General features: G+C 31.5%; 2 protein-coding genes and 1 long non-coding RNA gene across 8 annotated transcripts; 2 read left to right on the top strand and 1 right to left on the bottom strand.

Annotated features, from left to right (window-relative positions):
* Positions 1-281: 281 nt before the first annotated feature.
* On the bottom strand, positions 282-5,227 carry LOC107369020 (uncharacterized). 6 transcript variants are annotated; one of them, XR_016198341.1, is made up of 5 exons: positions 4,421-5,227; positions 3,004-4,309; positions 2,825-2,936; positions 1,735-1,901; positions 282-1,631 (listed from the first exon to the last, which is right to left on the bottom strand). It is a non-coding gene; the product is annotated as an uncharacterized LOC107369020 (long non-coding RNA). The 6 variants fall into 6 exon arrangements; XR_001570242.3 differs by lacking the exon at positions 2,825-2,936 and having other exon boundaries at positions 282-495; positions 1,350-1,631; XR_003083455.2 differs by lacking the exon at positions 2,825-2,936 and having other exon boundaries at positions 282-495; positions 1,397-1,631.
* Positions 5,228-12,123: 6,896 nt separating this feature from the next.
* nclb (PWP1 homolog no child left behind) lies at positions 12,124-14,547 on the top strand. Its single transcript, XM_015936842.2, has 7 exons — positions 12,124-12,321; positions 12,549-12,678; positions 12,779-12,924; positions 13,043-13,216; positions 13,312-13,427; positions 13,497-14,108; positions 14,185-14,547. The coding sequence occupies exons 1-7, from the start codon at positions 12,303-12,305 to the stop codon at positions 14,251-14,253; spliced, it is 1,266 nt and encodes a 421-aa protein (XP_015792328.1). The 5' UTR covers positions 12,124-12,302; the 3' UTR covers positions 14,254-14,547.
* Positions 14,548-15,382: 835 nt separating this feature from the next.
* Positions 15,383-16,410, top strand: LOC107368949 (PRL-1 phosphatase). The gene is made up of 2 exons (XM_015936845.3): positions 15,383-15,597; positions 15,943-16,410. Exons 1-2 carry the CDS (start codon positions 15,463-15,465, stop codon positions 16,351-16,353), a joined length of 546 nt encoding a protein of 181 aa, XP_015792331.1. The 5' UTR covers positions 15,383-15,462; the 3' UTR covers positions 16,354-16,410.
* The last annotated feature ends 839 nt before the right edge of the window (positions 16,411-17,249 follow it).

The following is a 17,249-nucleotide window of genomic DNA, read 5'->3' as shown; positions in this document are numbered from 1 at the left end:
TCATATTAATGTTTTTTCTTTGCTTTACGATAAAAAATGAAACTATTAATACTTGCATGGAAGGCTGATAAATTAACGATGAAACTGTTGAAATTTAATGTTGAAAAGTTGAGGAAAAAAGCTGTTTAGGTTCAATTTTTTTCTCGTTTCCAAAAAAAAGTTTAATGAAGATAAATCTGAGTTCTTTGATGAAATGAAATAATGTTCAACAAGAATTGTTCATAGAAGAGCCAGGAGAAAAAAAACGTAATGATTAAAGTGAAAAAACGTAGGAAAAGCGATTTTGGCTGAAAAAAGATTGCAATTTTTAATGAACCAAGTGATGTGCAAAGTAACATCAATCATTTACAATCAAACAATATAGAAAGAACAATGAGAGAAGAGAAAAGGAAAAGTTGAGTTAAAAAAAATGACAAACCACGAGTTATCAGGCAAGTAACAGGCAGTTCAAATTGAATCTCATGGGAATGATGAGCTTTAATGACATTTTCAATTCTGAAACAAGAAATCAGGAAAAGTTTAAAGGTTAGTAAACACTTGTAATGTTGAAGGTGAAGGGGAAGGATTTTTTGGCTGAAAATGGAAACAATTTGAAATTTTTGCTTCTCTTCAGTCTTCAGGTTAATCTGTGTGTTGACATTGTTATCAGAATGATCAGGTAAAGAGTGAGGTTTAGTGTCTATGGTAAGGTGCTTATCTAAGCACGTAAAGGTATCAAATTCTTTTTTCCTTCAATTGATTCACAATTGATAGAGAAACATGATACTTAGTACTTGCTGATGCAGATAAGGTTGAAAAGTTGAATTGAAACCAACAAATGATACTCATGATAATTGTAATGTAAAGTTATAAAAAGGATTGGCGATGTAAATAAGCTTTTGTTGTCACACAAAATTATCTCTCGATCTCTGACCTCAATGGAGTTTTGCTTTTCTCTTTTTTCTTTCTTTTTCTCGAGCAAAATAAGATGATGATGATAATGTTGATGAGGAGGAAAATAAATACAAGAAATAAGAAGAAATTTCTTTCTTTTTCTCTTTCAGTTAGTTGTTGTTCATTTCTTATCGTTAATCAGTGAAAATATACAGTTAGTTAGGTTAAACCAAGCAGAGTAACTACATTAAACTATTTTTAAGAGATACTTTGCATTTAATTTGACTCTAGACAAGATCAAATCACACCAATCCTAATGAACAAACCGAGTAAGATGATGCTTCCAACTTGACTTTAAATTTTTACTGTCATCATCATCAACATTATCAACATTAACATAAGGAACCATTAGAGGCACTAAGGAGAGGAAAACAAGCTAAAACTGAATCTTCAAAGTGGTACTTCATTCTGATTACCTTGTCTTATGTGTGTCTAACAAAAATCTTATCGTTAACCTTATTACCCTAACATTAATTGATATCAACATATCAACTGGCTAAGCATTGGTTACAATTAAGAGTAGACATCATGAGAAACATCATGAGATTGGTTGACATTTTGTTTGGTCTCTATGATTATTACTCCAACTTGAATCTGCGATCAATTTGCGTGTTAATTATGATGACCATTTGTGAGTTGAGAATCCAATTTATGAATAAATCATTCTTTTCCTGATAACCAGATGATGGAAAGATGCACTGAAAGAGATGCAAAAGAAAACAATTAATTTGATTTACTGGTAAAAATGGAAGCAGAAGAAAAGGTTAAAGCAAATGACGAGATTTGAAAGGCAAAGCTTACCAAAAAAAAGAGATGAATTGGCTTTCAGTTGGTTTCAACAGTTAAATTGATTGGTATTAATTGGTTCATTGGGTCGTATAATCAGTTTAACATTATTTCTGTACAATCCAAGGCCACATGTTAACTGTTTTCATGTTGATAAACAATTTCTGTTGATATTTCGATGTCTAAAGAGAGGTGAAGAAGCAGAAGAAGAAGAAGAATATAAAAAAGATTAGATTTTTTTAAACAATTGTATTTGCACAAATTGTATAAAAGTAAATTAAGTTGGACAAAAAATGGGCAAATAAATGATCATCAGCATCGAAACAACATTAGTTTTCGTCATTATCAAGCAAAAAAGCCAATCCCAATGTCAGTTATTAGATTATTTCAATATACAAAAACTATTCGCATTCTGATGAGTTGATCATTATTAATACATTATTATGATATTTGTCTGTCATTATCATTAACATTTGATATTATTATCCAATACATTTTGGACTCTATTTGTATAAACATAATAACAAATAACAATGAAAATGTATATACATATGAATATGACAAACCATAATAATAACACTAATGAAACCAAATAACAATTATCATCATTGGACAATAATATAATAATGACAATATAAATGTGTATTCCCTTCATCGATATTTTTACTCATTTTTCTCATTTCCGTCTATTTTTCATCATAACCATCAGTAAGCAGAAAAAAATCATCATCATAATCATCAGCATAATCTTCAACTCTCTTGAGGTAAAATAATAACTTTTTTGTATAACTATCAAGATAGACTCAAATCGATATAAAATTACAGATATTGGTCATTAAAAAGGGAGAGAGAGAGTTGAAATGAATTACATTCATTGGATTAACATTTTGTGATTATCATTATTAAAGTTATTGGGCGTTTTGTCGCCTTATATTGGGTTGACTTGTTTTGACCCTAACTCAGAATGATTCCCGAAGGAATCATCAATTTTGAGAGAGAGGAAAAAACGGTGAAAGAGAAAGGGAAAGAACTGAAAATAACAATCAGAACATTTGATAACAGAAGGAGAATCAAAAACTAATAGAAATAATGATAACATTGTTACAGAAGAGAACCATCTATCCTCATCCCTTATTGTCTTGGCTTTTGTGTCTCTCTCACTGGTTGAATCATTTAGGGAATCAGTTTAATCTGACAATGTGATTTCATTGGTAAACCTAAATACACATTAAAAGTATATTAATTTGGCTTTCAAGTAGTCTCCTAATTGTGTCTAACACTTACTTGTAATCCAATCTGTTGTTTTCAACATGATTAGTTGAGGCTTTCACAATTATATCACGATACAAGTGATCAGGTCAAAACAGCTTGGTAACAGGTTCATCTTGTATGATTATGGATGTTGCCAGTAATGATGAAGACGACGATGAATCCATTTATGATTTTACAATAACTTTACCATTCTAATTGGTGAAATTGCCATGTGATTGATTACATTTCGATTTCATTTCATGCTCATTTAAGAATGCAATTTACTTTTACTTGTTTCTCTTTTTTTCTTCATTTTACATCAACATTGGTTCAGTTATCTCTTTTTATTCATTGCAATTTGAAATGGTTCATGATGCATACAATGTTGGTATGAAATGAAGAAAAAGTGAGAAAGATTGACTCAACATTGAATGATTATTATGAGAAATAGCTATTCAATAGTAAAATTAGTTCCATGATTTAGACTTTTGACACAAGCACATGAACCAATAAATCTTTCTCCATTACCAAACAAGTAAAATCTTCATGAGAAATGAAATTGAATCAAAAAGCACAAAAAATTTTCAAAAACAAAATGAGTAACCAAAAAAGCTAATAATAAGCATAATTGAATGGTGATTAGTCTTTTAGAAGAGCTATAACGACGTTGGAGTAACCTATTTTTTGAGTTGTTAAATCTAAAAAGTCAAATGATAATGTCTGGTGTATACATAGAATGGAATGAATGAAGGAATATGATAAAGAAAGATGAGAAAAAGATGAGGAGGAAAGAATGATAGAGCGAAGAAATCATCTGCCTCTTGCCTGGTGCCCATTCATATTAACATTTAATCGGTTTCATTTTCATTCGAGTGAATCGTTTCTCTCATCTTCCTCATCATCATCTTTCTCTCGATCCAAGTCTAGTTCCTTCTCACTCTGTTATACAATGTACATATAATAATAATAATAAAGCCACCAAACACTCATTGAACTGTACATTGAATAATAATAATTTACTTTCTATTTCTACTCCACTTTTTTTTATACCAATCAATCGATAAGTTTTGTCTATTACTGTGACTTCAACTAACGCAAAAGGTTACACACTTTGTTGTGAAAATAATGGGCAACTTTTTAGTCAATTTTTTTCTCACTTAGATTTGGCCTTTTTCTCCATTGAGCAACAACTGAATCCATCGATCCGGTTAATTCATGCAAATTTGCTTTCAACTATTCTTGTCTTATAATCATCATCGTCGTCTCCATCATAATCATCATCTTTTCCTTCCTTGTCTTTGCGATTCTCTTTCTTTTATATCACAATTATCATGGTAAACTGAAAGAAAGGATAAAAAAGATAACATTATTAATAGTGAAGGCAATGATTTTCATCTTCTTTTTTCAGCTTTTTGTTTTGTTTCTTCTCTCAGAAGCACCAAATACTTACATTTAACAGTTGACTTCAACATTATACATTATATCAATATATGGCAACCATGAGATTGAAGTTGAATCTCACGCAAATGCATAATATCACCCAATAAACATGCATAAATATGCAACGTAAAATCACTCCCAGTTTATGTGATGGGTATGAAAAAATTTGAAGTAAAAAAAGATTGTTTTTTGTTGTTGCTTAATAGCTTTCAAGGGTCAACTTTTTTTCCCAAACAAATGGCTAATTAACTTTGTGTCCATACAAAACAAAAATAACATTTCATTATTATTGCATAATTGATAGTTCATTAATGAACATCTTGATAATTATAATGATGGTCATCATTAAAAGCAATCAAATCATTTGAGATTGCTTTCTTTTGACAATCTGGACGAGCACCATGAAACATCCTAGAGAAACAACCGAAAGATGGAAAATAATGGCTTGATGCTTAAATAGACTTCTATCACCTTTAAAATACTATCCAAATCACCTCTGGTCGGATATCATTAACAATTAACCATCTAAAAACAGGCTTAAAACAATAACTTTTGATGTTGGGTGGGAACCAGGAAAATGGAGGAAAAGCAGACGATAAAGACACTTTGAATCCATTGGTTTTAAAAAGACCAACTTAATCCGAATAAATCTTCTTTCAATAACACTGGTAATCCCACAATTAACAAGTGACTTATAACCATTACAATCGAGGAATTACGTTGAACAAGATGAGAAAAACACAATTAAATCTAACTGTTAACAAGAGATATTAAAAAGACTAGAAATAAATTGAGAGGGAAAAAGGAACAAGAAAGGGGTCATCTTCTAATTAAGATCTTTAGCTTTTCAAAAGAGAGGGACAATTAAATAAGGTTAACAATTGAAGAAACAACAAATGAAAGAATAAATTGCAACAATTTAATTTAAATTGATATCAATACTCCAAATGAGATTGACTTTCACTTTGATACACAAAAGCTGAAAATACTGTTGCCCATTGAAAATGGGTTGTACATGCAAACATGATATTAAACATTAACAAAGAAAGATGTTCAAATCAGTGAAAGATTCCTAAATGATGAAGGCGGACTTGAACCAATAAAATTAACATTGACCATCACCATTCTAGTCAATTAAATTAAATTGAATATAAAAAATTGTAAATAGCACTTTTGATTGATTGGATTACATTTAATAATGGCGCTCAAACATGTATCTTTGTTGCAAGTTAACAATTTTCACTCCCTTATTTTACTCTCCTTTTTTGATTGTTACAAGAGTGTAACCAATAATGATAATAATAGCAATAATAAATACATATTGAATTACCGAACAGATAACTGATCAAATCTCTTTACAACTTGCCATTTTCGTGTTTACTTCAATGTTTACCTAAATCAATTTACGATTAAATAAAGTGATGAGATTATCCCCTCAAAAAGCCCATTCAACTTTCCTCATCACCTACATGTGAGCTTTGAAAAGCTAAGAATGATGATAAACAAGATGATAATGATGATGCTTTTCACTTTCATTACTTTACCCAGTCAATAAAATATGTTTTATCCAGTTCACCCTCTTGTGGTAATGCAATTTGCATGTTACTTTTTATTTTCACTTCAATCTTAATCTTGATCATTCCAAGAGCAACATCCATTAGGTTAAAATGAACCATATCAACCTTTGCATCAAACCTTTTCAAATTCAATTTCATTCTCATTTTGAGTTGCTTTTTCCAATCACAATCACCAATAACATACGAACCAGAAAAAGCATCAAATGTACAGTTCTTATTACATCGAAACAATTAATCAAACAATACAACAAGTTGACGAAACAATCAAAGAAACATTTTCCACCTTTGCCATTTCAATGAATGGAAATGATTTTAAACAGCTTTTCGTTTAAATTGAAACTCAACTCCAGACTCAACTTAAGGTGAAAATTTATTAGAATCAAATCGACTTTCGACTTTGAGTTGAATTTGTTTCAAGATCAAGTCTTTTCTAATCAAGATACAATGTAATGTAAGAAACCAGATCAAGATTAGCCTTTGATTTGAAGCAGTTTCTAGTGATTTGATGTTCAGGAGGAAATCACTTTAACAGTGTTTTTGAGTAAAGGTTTCGAGTTGAAGATTTTGCTATGAAAATGTGTCTTTTTGTCGATTAGGATTGAATAAACTTTGATGATAAAATAATCAACAGCATGGTCAATAAAGTTGCTTAAATTGGCATCATTTTCTTGGTACAATAATAATGGGATAAAATGTTGAGAGTAAATCATGCAAACCTGTAAACCTGTGAAAAACTTTAACTCAACCTGATGCTATCAGTTGAATAATGAGAGGGTCAAGGTTAGGTTGAAGTGGTTGAAATAAAGTTAGAAGGTCCAATGGTTACAGACAATTTGCTATTCGGTCAACTAAAATTTACTCTCTTTCCTTGTTCCTCTCTATCATAATAATAAAATATGAAGCTTGGTTAACCTTGGGTTTTCTGGGTTAGTTGGGATAAGATTGTGCGTATTGGAATGCCTAGTTTAACAATGAATGATTTTGAGGTAACGGAAGAATGATGTTGATACAGTGAATTTGTTTCCTCAAATCTTCCAATCATTTAAAGGTGCATTTACACATGAATATTTGCCATAGAGCAAGTGAGTGGGAAGACAATGGTGTAAGGAAACTGTAAAGGTGAACAATCAAGAGACCAAAAAGAGAAAGTTAATTTCGATTACAAGCTTGATTGAGAAATTTTATCTTCTTCATCTTCTTCTTCTTCCGATTGTTCACTTTTACTTTGCAAAACAAAATGCTGAATGAATGATATTAATACAGAGTAAAGTGGAAAGCAAAAAAAAGGAGTAAATATTGTTTGACTCAATTTCATCTTGTTGATATGGTCATGGAGAGGTAATCTTGCAATGAATGATCTTCACCTTTTGCCACCTATTTTTTCCTCTTCATTTCATCATTTTCACTGTTCATCATTTCAATCACTCATCATCAAACAAGGTCAAAAATTTGATCACTTTAATAGCAAATATTGAAAGTTATAAGCATTTCACTGATTTTTCACTTTGCCAAATGTTTATCGAGTCCAAAGAAAAGGTAAGGAAGCAAGAATGAATTGTAATACAAATAAATGGGAAAACTCTTGGGAGTGAAGTATATATCAACTTGGAGGATAACAAAAGCACATTGAATGGGAAACAATCAAGTTAATGTTTTCGTCAGTCATTTTATTGCCCAATTATGAGCATTCATGTTTGGTGAAACTGGTTCAAGTCAGGTCATTTATATGTGCACAATTATCAAGACAATGTATTAATCCTTTGGGGATGTGGAAGAAAAAAAATGATGAAAAGAGTGAAAAGAAAATTCAGAAGCAAGAAAAAAATTTGAAAAAAACGATGAAAATGACGACATTTGTTATTTTAAATGATTTAGGAGGAGAAACAGGCTAAGCTCAAGGGTAACTTAATCACCTTTTAATGATCATTTACTTGAACCTGGGCAAAATGCGATATCATAATCTTCATCATTCAGCATTTCTATACTTATGATCGCAACCAGACTGATGAGGCCAAAGAAGGCAATTCTTTAACCTAACAAAGTCACTCTTGTCCCATCAAAAAAGACTTGATCAAAGCCTTTGTTTACAAACAATCTTCACTTCTTGTTCTTTATTATCTTTGTCATGAATATTACCAACACTTTAGCATGATTTTGATCATCCTCTTCGTCTTTATATTTCTAATGAACATGAATTTTTTAACCATGAGCCATGAGGTTTGATCGAAAAGGTTTGATTTGGAAATTCAAAGAAACGAGTTTTGTCTTGATTTGCAGTCAACTTACTTGACTAGCCTAACAGGATGCACAGTTAAACCTAAGGAGTCTCTCATTGTGCATCAAACGTTACTTCACAATAACCTTTTTGTCCGTCTAACAATTGATTCAATTTCATCTTTTACTCTTCACCATCGTTTCTCTGTACATCTCTCTTCATCATCTTCACGATACCCATTATGTTCATAATGAACAATCTTAATGATGTGTTTTTTTCCCTGCAATATTAGAAGATAAAAAATTGAAATTTTGAAGGCGAAAAATATCTTTACACTTTAGTAAATCACTTTTTTAATATCAGAAGAATTTTTTTTATAGATTGAGTAATGATGATGATGATGAATGAATTTGTAAAGAGTTGATGATGAAGATGATTTGTTATGAAAGCCCTATAAAAGGAGGAGTAAAATGTGTTTTATCCCAAAAGACAGTATCAAAGTGATATATAGTAAATGAACCAGTAAGATTCTCGTATCTGTTTAAACCAGTTGAAGAGAGAACCTTTGAGTCTCTAAAATTTAGAAAATACATTTTTCTTTTTTACTTTTCCTTTTCGATCATCATAATCATCATCACCGAAAGATGAAGATCAGATTCTCAGTAAAATAAGACAATTTGTCGAAATAGAAAAGTCCAAGTGAAACAATTTTCCCTCCCAGTCTTCCTATTGGGATAACAATCATCAGTTTTAAATTTAAAGTCATTTATTATCATTTTGTAGGCTTTGTTTTGAACAAACAGTTGACAAAATGGATTCACAATTTTTACCTTGGATCAATATTTAATTTAACTTTTATCAACTTTTTCAGTTGAAAATCAAAACTTTTCACAAAATCATTTTTCATATCAAATCTCAATGGACATTTTAGTCGATTCATACATATCAAAATGATCATCAAAGTTATTATTAAAACTTTTTTACTTTTATCACTGAAAACATTATATCGACTGAATCATTATAATTCATTGAATAATCTGATAATCGGAGTTTCGTGATGATATCAACACTGACATGGTTGGTGTAACTTTTAATCAACAAATTTTGTTTATTATTTTCTGCTATTCTTTCCTCGAAACAATTGTGACTTTTTCTGGGTTAACATCATTTGATTAAATATTTATTGGTTCCTTTTTTTACCTGTTTAATCGATAACTATTTAGTACTTTTACCATTAAAAATGAAAGAGTTTCATCAATACTCTGATTAGACTAATAAACATTTACTGATTAGTCAGGTTAATTATTTCCATTGTATTCTGGAAGTGATTTTTTGGTGAAAAAAAGTCATTTAAGGTTGAAATGATTATACCTTTTAATGGGTTTAAAGGGTTGGAAAGTTGATGACGAGAAGAAGAAAAAAAAATACTTTTTCCTGTGCAAAATTTTCAGGTAAACTCAAGGCACTGGATAAATTGCAAGTTGCCTTGAGTTGTGTTTTCACAAAAGTAAAACTAATCAAACCAACTTATGGAGTAAAAGGGAAAAGTGAAGGTTTCATTTAATAGCTTTTCAAGTTTCACTTCGTTCTTTGATACAAACTTGATTATCATGAAAATGATCTCGAAAGAAAGGTCTTCGAAGTAAAGATTAATCGTTATTAAAAACTTTTGTAATTGACAACTCGTCTAATTGATCAGATTTTCTGATTGAACTTGAGTAGAAACTCAATTTTTATTTCACGTAAAAAACGCTCTTAAGCTTGTAAGTTTTGATGGGCAATGAGCGAATCTATTAGGTTGAGATATTGCTAGGTTGATGGGTCTACTCAAGTCAAAAAAGATTTGTACTAACGATTAGAAATATTATGATCTTCGAGAGGACAAAGATGATGAAGATGAATGATAATGGAAAAGATAGAAACTCGAATTCATAAAAGATTGAAATGAAAATTGAAAAGATAAGATGTCTAACAAGAGCTATTTTTGATGGGACAAGAACGACTTTGCTAGGTTAAGATATTGCTCTCTTATAGCCTAACAAGACATGACTTGTTTGACGAAGACAATAAATGGTGAAAACGATAAGCTAATGAGGAAGATGACTTCGAAGACTATTATAATGATGATGATGGTGATGATGATGAGAATGAGAATGATTATTATGGTGATTATGATGATTATTATAGTGATGTTGAGGACAAATCATCAAAAGTAATTATGATTGGAAATTAGTTTTTTTTGTCTTTTTCGTCTCAAAAATACTTACTGAAAGTGGTAAAACACTGATGATGATGATGATAATGATGATGAGAAGGAGGAAAATAATGAGAGAAAATGGTTAGAATAAAAAGAGTTTTTCTTAAAATAAATTGTTGATACAATATATAATCTCATATGTTACCAACGTACCATGAAATTCAGATAGGTTACCAAAAATCTGTGACCCGAGGAGGACCAAGTCATCTAACCTCCTCCATCTTCAACCATCTCATCTTCATCATTTTCTGTCTTCTTTTTTTCTTCTTTTTTTCAATTTTCCCTTCTAACTTCCAATTATAACTAAATTAACTAAAATTATATTTACCTTTTGTATTTATCTCAACATTGATTCTTGCATTGCATTATAATACATTCATTTTGCTTAGACCATTTTACCTTGTTTTGTTTTCCGTTTCGCTCTGTTCACATACAACTTCAGGGTTTCTCAGATTTTTCATGTTTACCTTTTATCATGATTCCTTTTTTTCCAACCAAATAGTGCTTTGATTTCAATTTATTAATATACTTGATTAGCTGGTTTACTGGAAACATTTGTAAACCCTAATACTGGTTTAATGTTTCACTCCAATGATTTCTGGTAAATTTCAGTTTCGATAATCATTTTTTCTACTCTTTCTACTTTCCTTGATCTTTTCATTTTCATTAATTTCAATCGTTTACCAAATTTTACATCATTTCATGAGCTATCTCAATGTGATTTGATATTTTACTTCATTTTACTTTTTGGATTAGAGTTGAAAAAAATAAATGATTTGAATTAAAGTTGATTGAGCTGATTGTGATTTATAAATATTGATACATATTGGCTTAGTTTTTGGGAAAATTTTATTTTAATTTATGATTTCTTTGACAAATGTTGAGCAAAAAATTTTTTGGTTAGAGGAGTAAGCGTCGCCATCTATTGTCGGAACGGATTAAGAGTAAGTTAGGGTTTTTTGGCTTATTAATTTAAAATACAACTTGTAATGTAACTTTATTTAAAAATCTAACATTAACAACGATTATTGATTTCAATGACCAATCTGAGGCCAGTAACAGTTCTCTCAGTCTTAGAATAGTGCCATTTTCATAGATCTAATCTTAATTTAAAATGGACTCTTCATTTACCCACTTTGGATGTAAACGTATTGGACTTATTGGTATTAAACTTCGTTCTCGTAGCGAAACATAACAATGTCCCTTTGTCCATCCATAGAAGTTAGACTCTTGACTAGTAAATATCCTTCTTTGCTAAATAATTTTGCGCACAAGTACAAAGAGAAACCGGTTCTCCAGGTGTAGACATTTTTATTGCATAATTTAATACACAGTCAAAATTCCTATGTTTTACTGCACTTCTTCAATGGTCCCTAAATAAGGAGAGGCTAATTTAAATTTGATTTCTTTGTTATAAATTAGATTAATTCAATCTGATTGTCTAAAATATTAATTAATAAAAAGATGAAGTTGGGTAATATTTTGACCTAAACGCAATTTAATGAGGAAGATTGAAAATGATAAAATAACGTTGCTCGGAAAATAGTATAAATAACGCAGTGTAGCTATTCTCAGAGAGCGGCAACAAATTTTTGGGAATCCTGCATTTAATGTTTATCTATAGCAACCGTTGCCTTAGTTTTCATTTATGCTAAATGCGTTTCTCTGATTAGTTGGGAGCCGCTGTTTTACTCTAGACTCCTGTCTTAAATTCAATTGTTAATCATCCTTAACATTTTGTGTTTGTATTTACTACTGGTCATCAACGTTATCAACTTTAATTAAATTTGTTAATTCATCTCGTCTTTCAACCCGGTTTCGGACAAGTTTATTAACACTGGAAATGGCAGATAAAGAAGCGGGTAATTTGCTCTTTTCCTCACCTTCTTACTTTTCCTTTCTTTGACTCTATCCTTCCCTCTCTTTCTCTTTTGTTTCAACTTTTTTCCCCTTTACCCTTTCTATGTGTATCTTTTAACCTTAAATTTTACCAATATTTTAAATGTCTTTGTTTACCATCAATTTCACTTTGACTGTCCTTTGTCTCCACTTGGATCCTGTTATTCCCTTCTTGATCATTGACTATCAGTGGAAGAAAGAGTCATCAATGAAGAGTATAAAATATGGAAGAAAAATACACCATTCCTTTATGATTTGGTAATGACACATGCCTTGGAATGGCCTAGTTTAACTGCTCAATGGTTACCTGATGTCACTAGGTAAGATACATTTTAAAGATTTTACAACGCTTTCTTCAGAGGCCATTTTGATTTTACTTGTTATCTCAAAATGTCTGCGCTTCTTTATCGTTGTTAATAGGTCTGAGGGCAAAGATTACTCAATACATAGACTCATTCTTGGTACTCATACATCCGATGAGCAAAATCACCTTTTAATCGCAAGTGTCCAATTGCCTAATGAAGACACTAATTTTGACGCATCACACTATGATAGCGAAAAAGGAGGTAAGATATAGCTTTGATTGGATTGAATAAGCCTCATTCAACCGGAGCAAAATTTTCTTTGGTGACAGTGCAACGTATGCCACTTAAACTTTCATCACTCTTGTGTTCTTTTTCTCAGAGTTCGGAGGATTTGGATCTGTAAGCGGTAAAATAGAAATAGAGATAAAGATAAACCATGAGGGAGAAGTTAATAGAGCCCGATACATGCCACAAAATCCTTGCATAATTGCAACTAAGACTCCATCGAGTGATGTTTTGGTCTTTGATTACACCAAACATCCTTCTCGACCTGGTAAGATAATTATTAAATCAACCTGTTTGGTTTATTAAAGAGCAGAACGCATTAAAGGTTATTTATAATAACGTGACTATATTACTCTTATTCAGACGCTAGTGGAGAATGTAGTCCTGATTTGCGGCTTAAAGGTCACCAAAAGGAAGGTTATGGTTTATCATGGAATCCTCATGTAAATGGACATTTGCTCAGCGCTTCAGATGATCATGTAAGAAATGCTTTCTGACTGTCACAGACATTGAACCATTTGAGTAATTTTTCTTTTTGAACTTACCAGACCATCTGCTTGTGGGATATCAATCATCCTCCCAGAGAAGCAAAAAATGTCTACGCTAAAACTATTTTTACTGGCCATACTGCTGTTGTTGAAGACGTAGCATGGCACTTGTTACACGATAGTTTGTTTGGATCTGTTGCTGATGACCAAAAACTAATGATTTGGGACACAAGGACCAACAATACTTCCAAACCTAATCACATAGTAGACGCTCATGCGGCTGAAGTTAACTGTCTGTCATTCAATCCCTACAGTGAATTCATCTTAGCTACTGGTTCAGCTGATAAAACAGTGGCTCTTTGGGATTTGCGTAATCTTAAACTGAAACTCCACACTTTTGAATCACATAAGGATGAGATCTTCCAAGTTCAATGGTCTCCTCATAACGAGACAATTTTGGCCTCCTCTGGTACAGATCGAAGACTTCATGTTTGGGATCTTAGTAAAATCGGAGAAGAACAATCAGCTGAAGATGCTGAAGATGGACCACCAGAGTTATTGTTCATTCATGGTGGACATACTGCTAAAATCTCAGATTTCTCTTGGAATCCTAATGAACCCTGGGTTATTTGTTCGGTTTCTGAAGATAATATCATGCAAGTTTGGCAAATGGTAAGAACTTAAGCGTATATTTTATTGATTATACCTCGTTAACCTTAAATCATACTAATTTATTGTTTTTTTGCAGGCTGAAAATATTTACAATGACGAGGAGCCTGAAACTCCGGCTTCAGAATTAGAACCAGTTGCATCATGAGGCTCTCCACTATCTAGCGTTCATATATTTTGTCAACCAAAATTTGAAGAAACTGGGAATACACACAAAAATCATTTCAATGGAATAAATAAATTCGTGATCGTTTTTTAAAAAATGCGACAACTTTTAACTGCATACTATATGGATCACAAGCACATACAAAAAAATATCTTGATCAATTCGCGAAAAAATTTATCATGAAATTGATTCTTTTTCTCCTAAGTCCTTTTCCTACATAAAATTTTCATCAATCAACAGAGATAAACCAATAAAATTTCTTCATTTGATAACTGATATGTTGGTTGATACATAGTATTATTTATTGCAATGTTGCACTGGTGATAACTCATAGTTTCAGACAATCATCTGGGAGTTTAATAATTAAACAAATAGTCAAGATGAGCCTTACCATGAACTCGATGTTTTTTGTTGAGATCAAAATGTTTCATAAAAGAGTCATTTAATTGGTCAATGTATTTGGTCGAATCAAATCACGTAACGTGACTGTCGATCTTTCCGTATTCGTTAATATACTACTTTAATATGCCATTTGCTGAGGAGTTGATTAAGAAATTAATTATAAGCCAATATTGAGCTAACTAATCATGTGTTGACAAATTGGAATGAAAGTTACTGGAAGTGATGATGCTTTTAAAACCTTTGATTAAACAGATTTAGGAATTGCTGAGATTACTGCGAACGGAATTTCAAGAAATGAATGGATAATTAAGCTAAATTGTTATAACAATGAACTAAACTTAAACTAACTTGAGTGAATTGATCAATGATCACTCTGAAAGCCATCTATTATTAAAAAAAATGATGAGATTTAGCGAATTGTTTGAAATTGAAAATTGTTGACTGTAATCTGTCAGCGAGTTCAAAGAGCTTGAAAAAGCGATAAAGGCTGAGTCAGATCCAGGAAAATCAAACAAGCCTTTACAGAGAATACAAACAATCTGGTTGATTTAAAATGATTAAATAAACAGAAAGCTTTTTGATAAGGAGATTAAATTTTTGCTTGAAAAACACATGGTTTAGTTTGAGTCGACTGAGCCGGTTAAAACTTGATTTTAACCAAGCTGATGTTGAAGCCAACCGACTGAGTAAAGTGGCTAACTTAGGTGTCTAACTTGCTAGTAAATACTCTCACCATTTTTTTTCATAAAAATTGTTTTTAACCTCTTCTCATCTCTTCTGCTTTTCACAATGAAGCAGAAAGATAGCATTTCTTCGATTATTTCACCCCTGGTCCGACCAGGGCCATCGGACATTAGCTTCAAAAATATGAGATTCCTTATCATGGACAGGCCAACTGATAATACTTTAAATAACTTCATAGAGGTAAATATCCTGTTTTTCAACACCTTTTCCCTCCTGCCTGTCTTTACCAATCATTTAATTTTGATCAGCAACATCATGAGAAACAGCCTTACTAACCAAATCATTAACCATATTGTCCATTTTATCTGACCTGGTTTAAAAGTAGACATTTCTTTTGTATATCTCTTTGCTCTTGCTTTTTTGGTGTGTCTAACATAACATTTTTTCATGTCCATGTTTTCTTCCTGTTTATGTTATTTTCACCATACATTCCAGTTTATTTTTCTTTGTTGATTGATTTGTTTTTATTCTCCTTCTCTCTATACTCATTGATCACTAAATTTGTTTTCATTTTTTCTTCCACAGGAGCTCAAGAAAAGAAATATTCGTGATGTTGTGCGTGTCTGTGAACCAACTTATAGGACTGATTTATTAGCTAAAGAAGGAATCAATGTACATGATTGGCAATTTGATGATGGATCTCCACCACCGCAACATGTGGTCGAGCAATGGTTTGAATTGTTAAGGACAAGGTTCCAAGAAGATCCTAACAGCTGTATTGCTGTTCACTGTGTTGCCGGTCTTGGTAGAGCTCCGGTGCTAGTGGCTCTAGCACTGATTGAATTAGGAATGCAGTATGAAGATGCCATTGATTTAATTCGTCAAAAGAGGAGAGGAGCGATTAATGCTCGGCAACTATCATACCTTGCTGAGTACCGTCCTAAGTCCCGACTCAAGACGAAACTACGTCAAACTCATAAATGTCTACTGCATTAATTTCACTCTGTAACATCCTCCTTCATTAATCAGTATAGTAAATTTATTCCACCTTCATTAATCTCATCTTTTATTAACGTAAACTCAAGTTTGTACTCGATTTTATGCAAACTGGTCACTTGAGAACTCTACCTTATCTCAACTTTAATACCAATGGAAGAACTGAACAGAGTAGACATGAAACCAGTTTAAAAATGAAAGAAAACATCTACTCAAGAGTATAAAAAAACAACGTTCATTGATACAAATAAATTGTGGAATCGAGCAACACGAGCCAAAAATGCATCACTCCTTTCATAAGCCAGGAAAAAACAACATTGAGTTAGTAAAGATGTTTTGAATATAAATACAGTAAGTGTAATCATTATTGATTATCTATCATTATGGCTGCAAGAGTCACACATGATTTACAAGTTTACATTCAAAAAGTATGATATGAGACAAGTTAAGAGGAATTTGATTATCTACGATAAAGTCTTTCAACTGCGTACGAAGTTTGTCAATCGGTTTTTAATAGCTTGTCTTCATCTGAATCTAACTGAAATTACTGACAAAGTCTTGTTAATCAAATGAGATTGCTATATTGATGTTTACTGATTAAAATGAACTTTTAGAAAATTTGATTTCAAATTATTTAGAGACTGGAAGAAGCTAAACGTTACAACTGTTAATTGTGAATGGTAACACTTCGAAATTGCAAAATTTTCGGTTAAAATAAGAAAAATGTCTTTCATTTTAGACAAACAGAAATCAAAACTGATTATATGAGCAAACAAATTAATTTACGCCATTATATCGATAAATAAATATCTAATCTTTACTTATTTCTCACTCAAGAAACTCATTATAAGTCAATAACAAGTTATATTAATCACTTTTATCAATCGAAGAGTTTT

The sequence above is a fragment of the Tetranychus urticae genome, chromosome 2, assembly GCF_039701765.1.
Source record: "Tetranychus urticae isolate SD_2017Ah chromosome 2, NJAU_TeUrti_SD_1.0, whole genome shotgun sequence".
In the NCBI taxonomy this organism is placed as follows: domain Eukaryota; kingdom Metazoa; phylum Arthropoda; class Arachnida; order Trombidiformes; family Tetranychidae; genus Tetranychus; species Tetranychus urticae.
The sequence above is the reverse complement of the archived record's forward strand: the minus strand, read 5'-3'. Positions and strand labels throughout refer to the sequence as shown.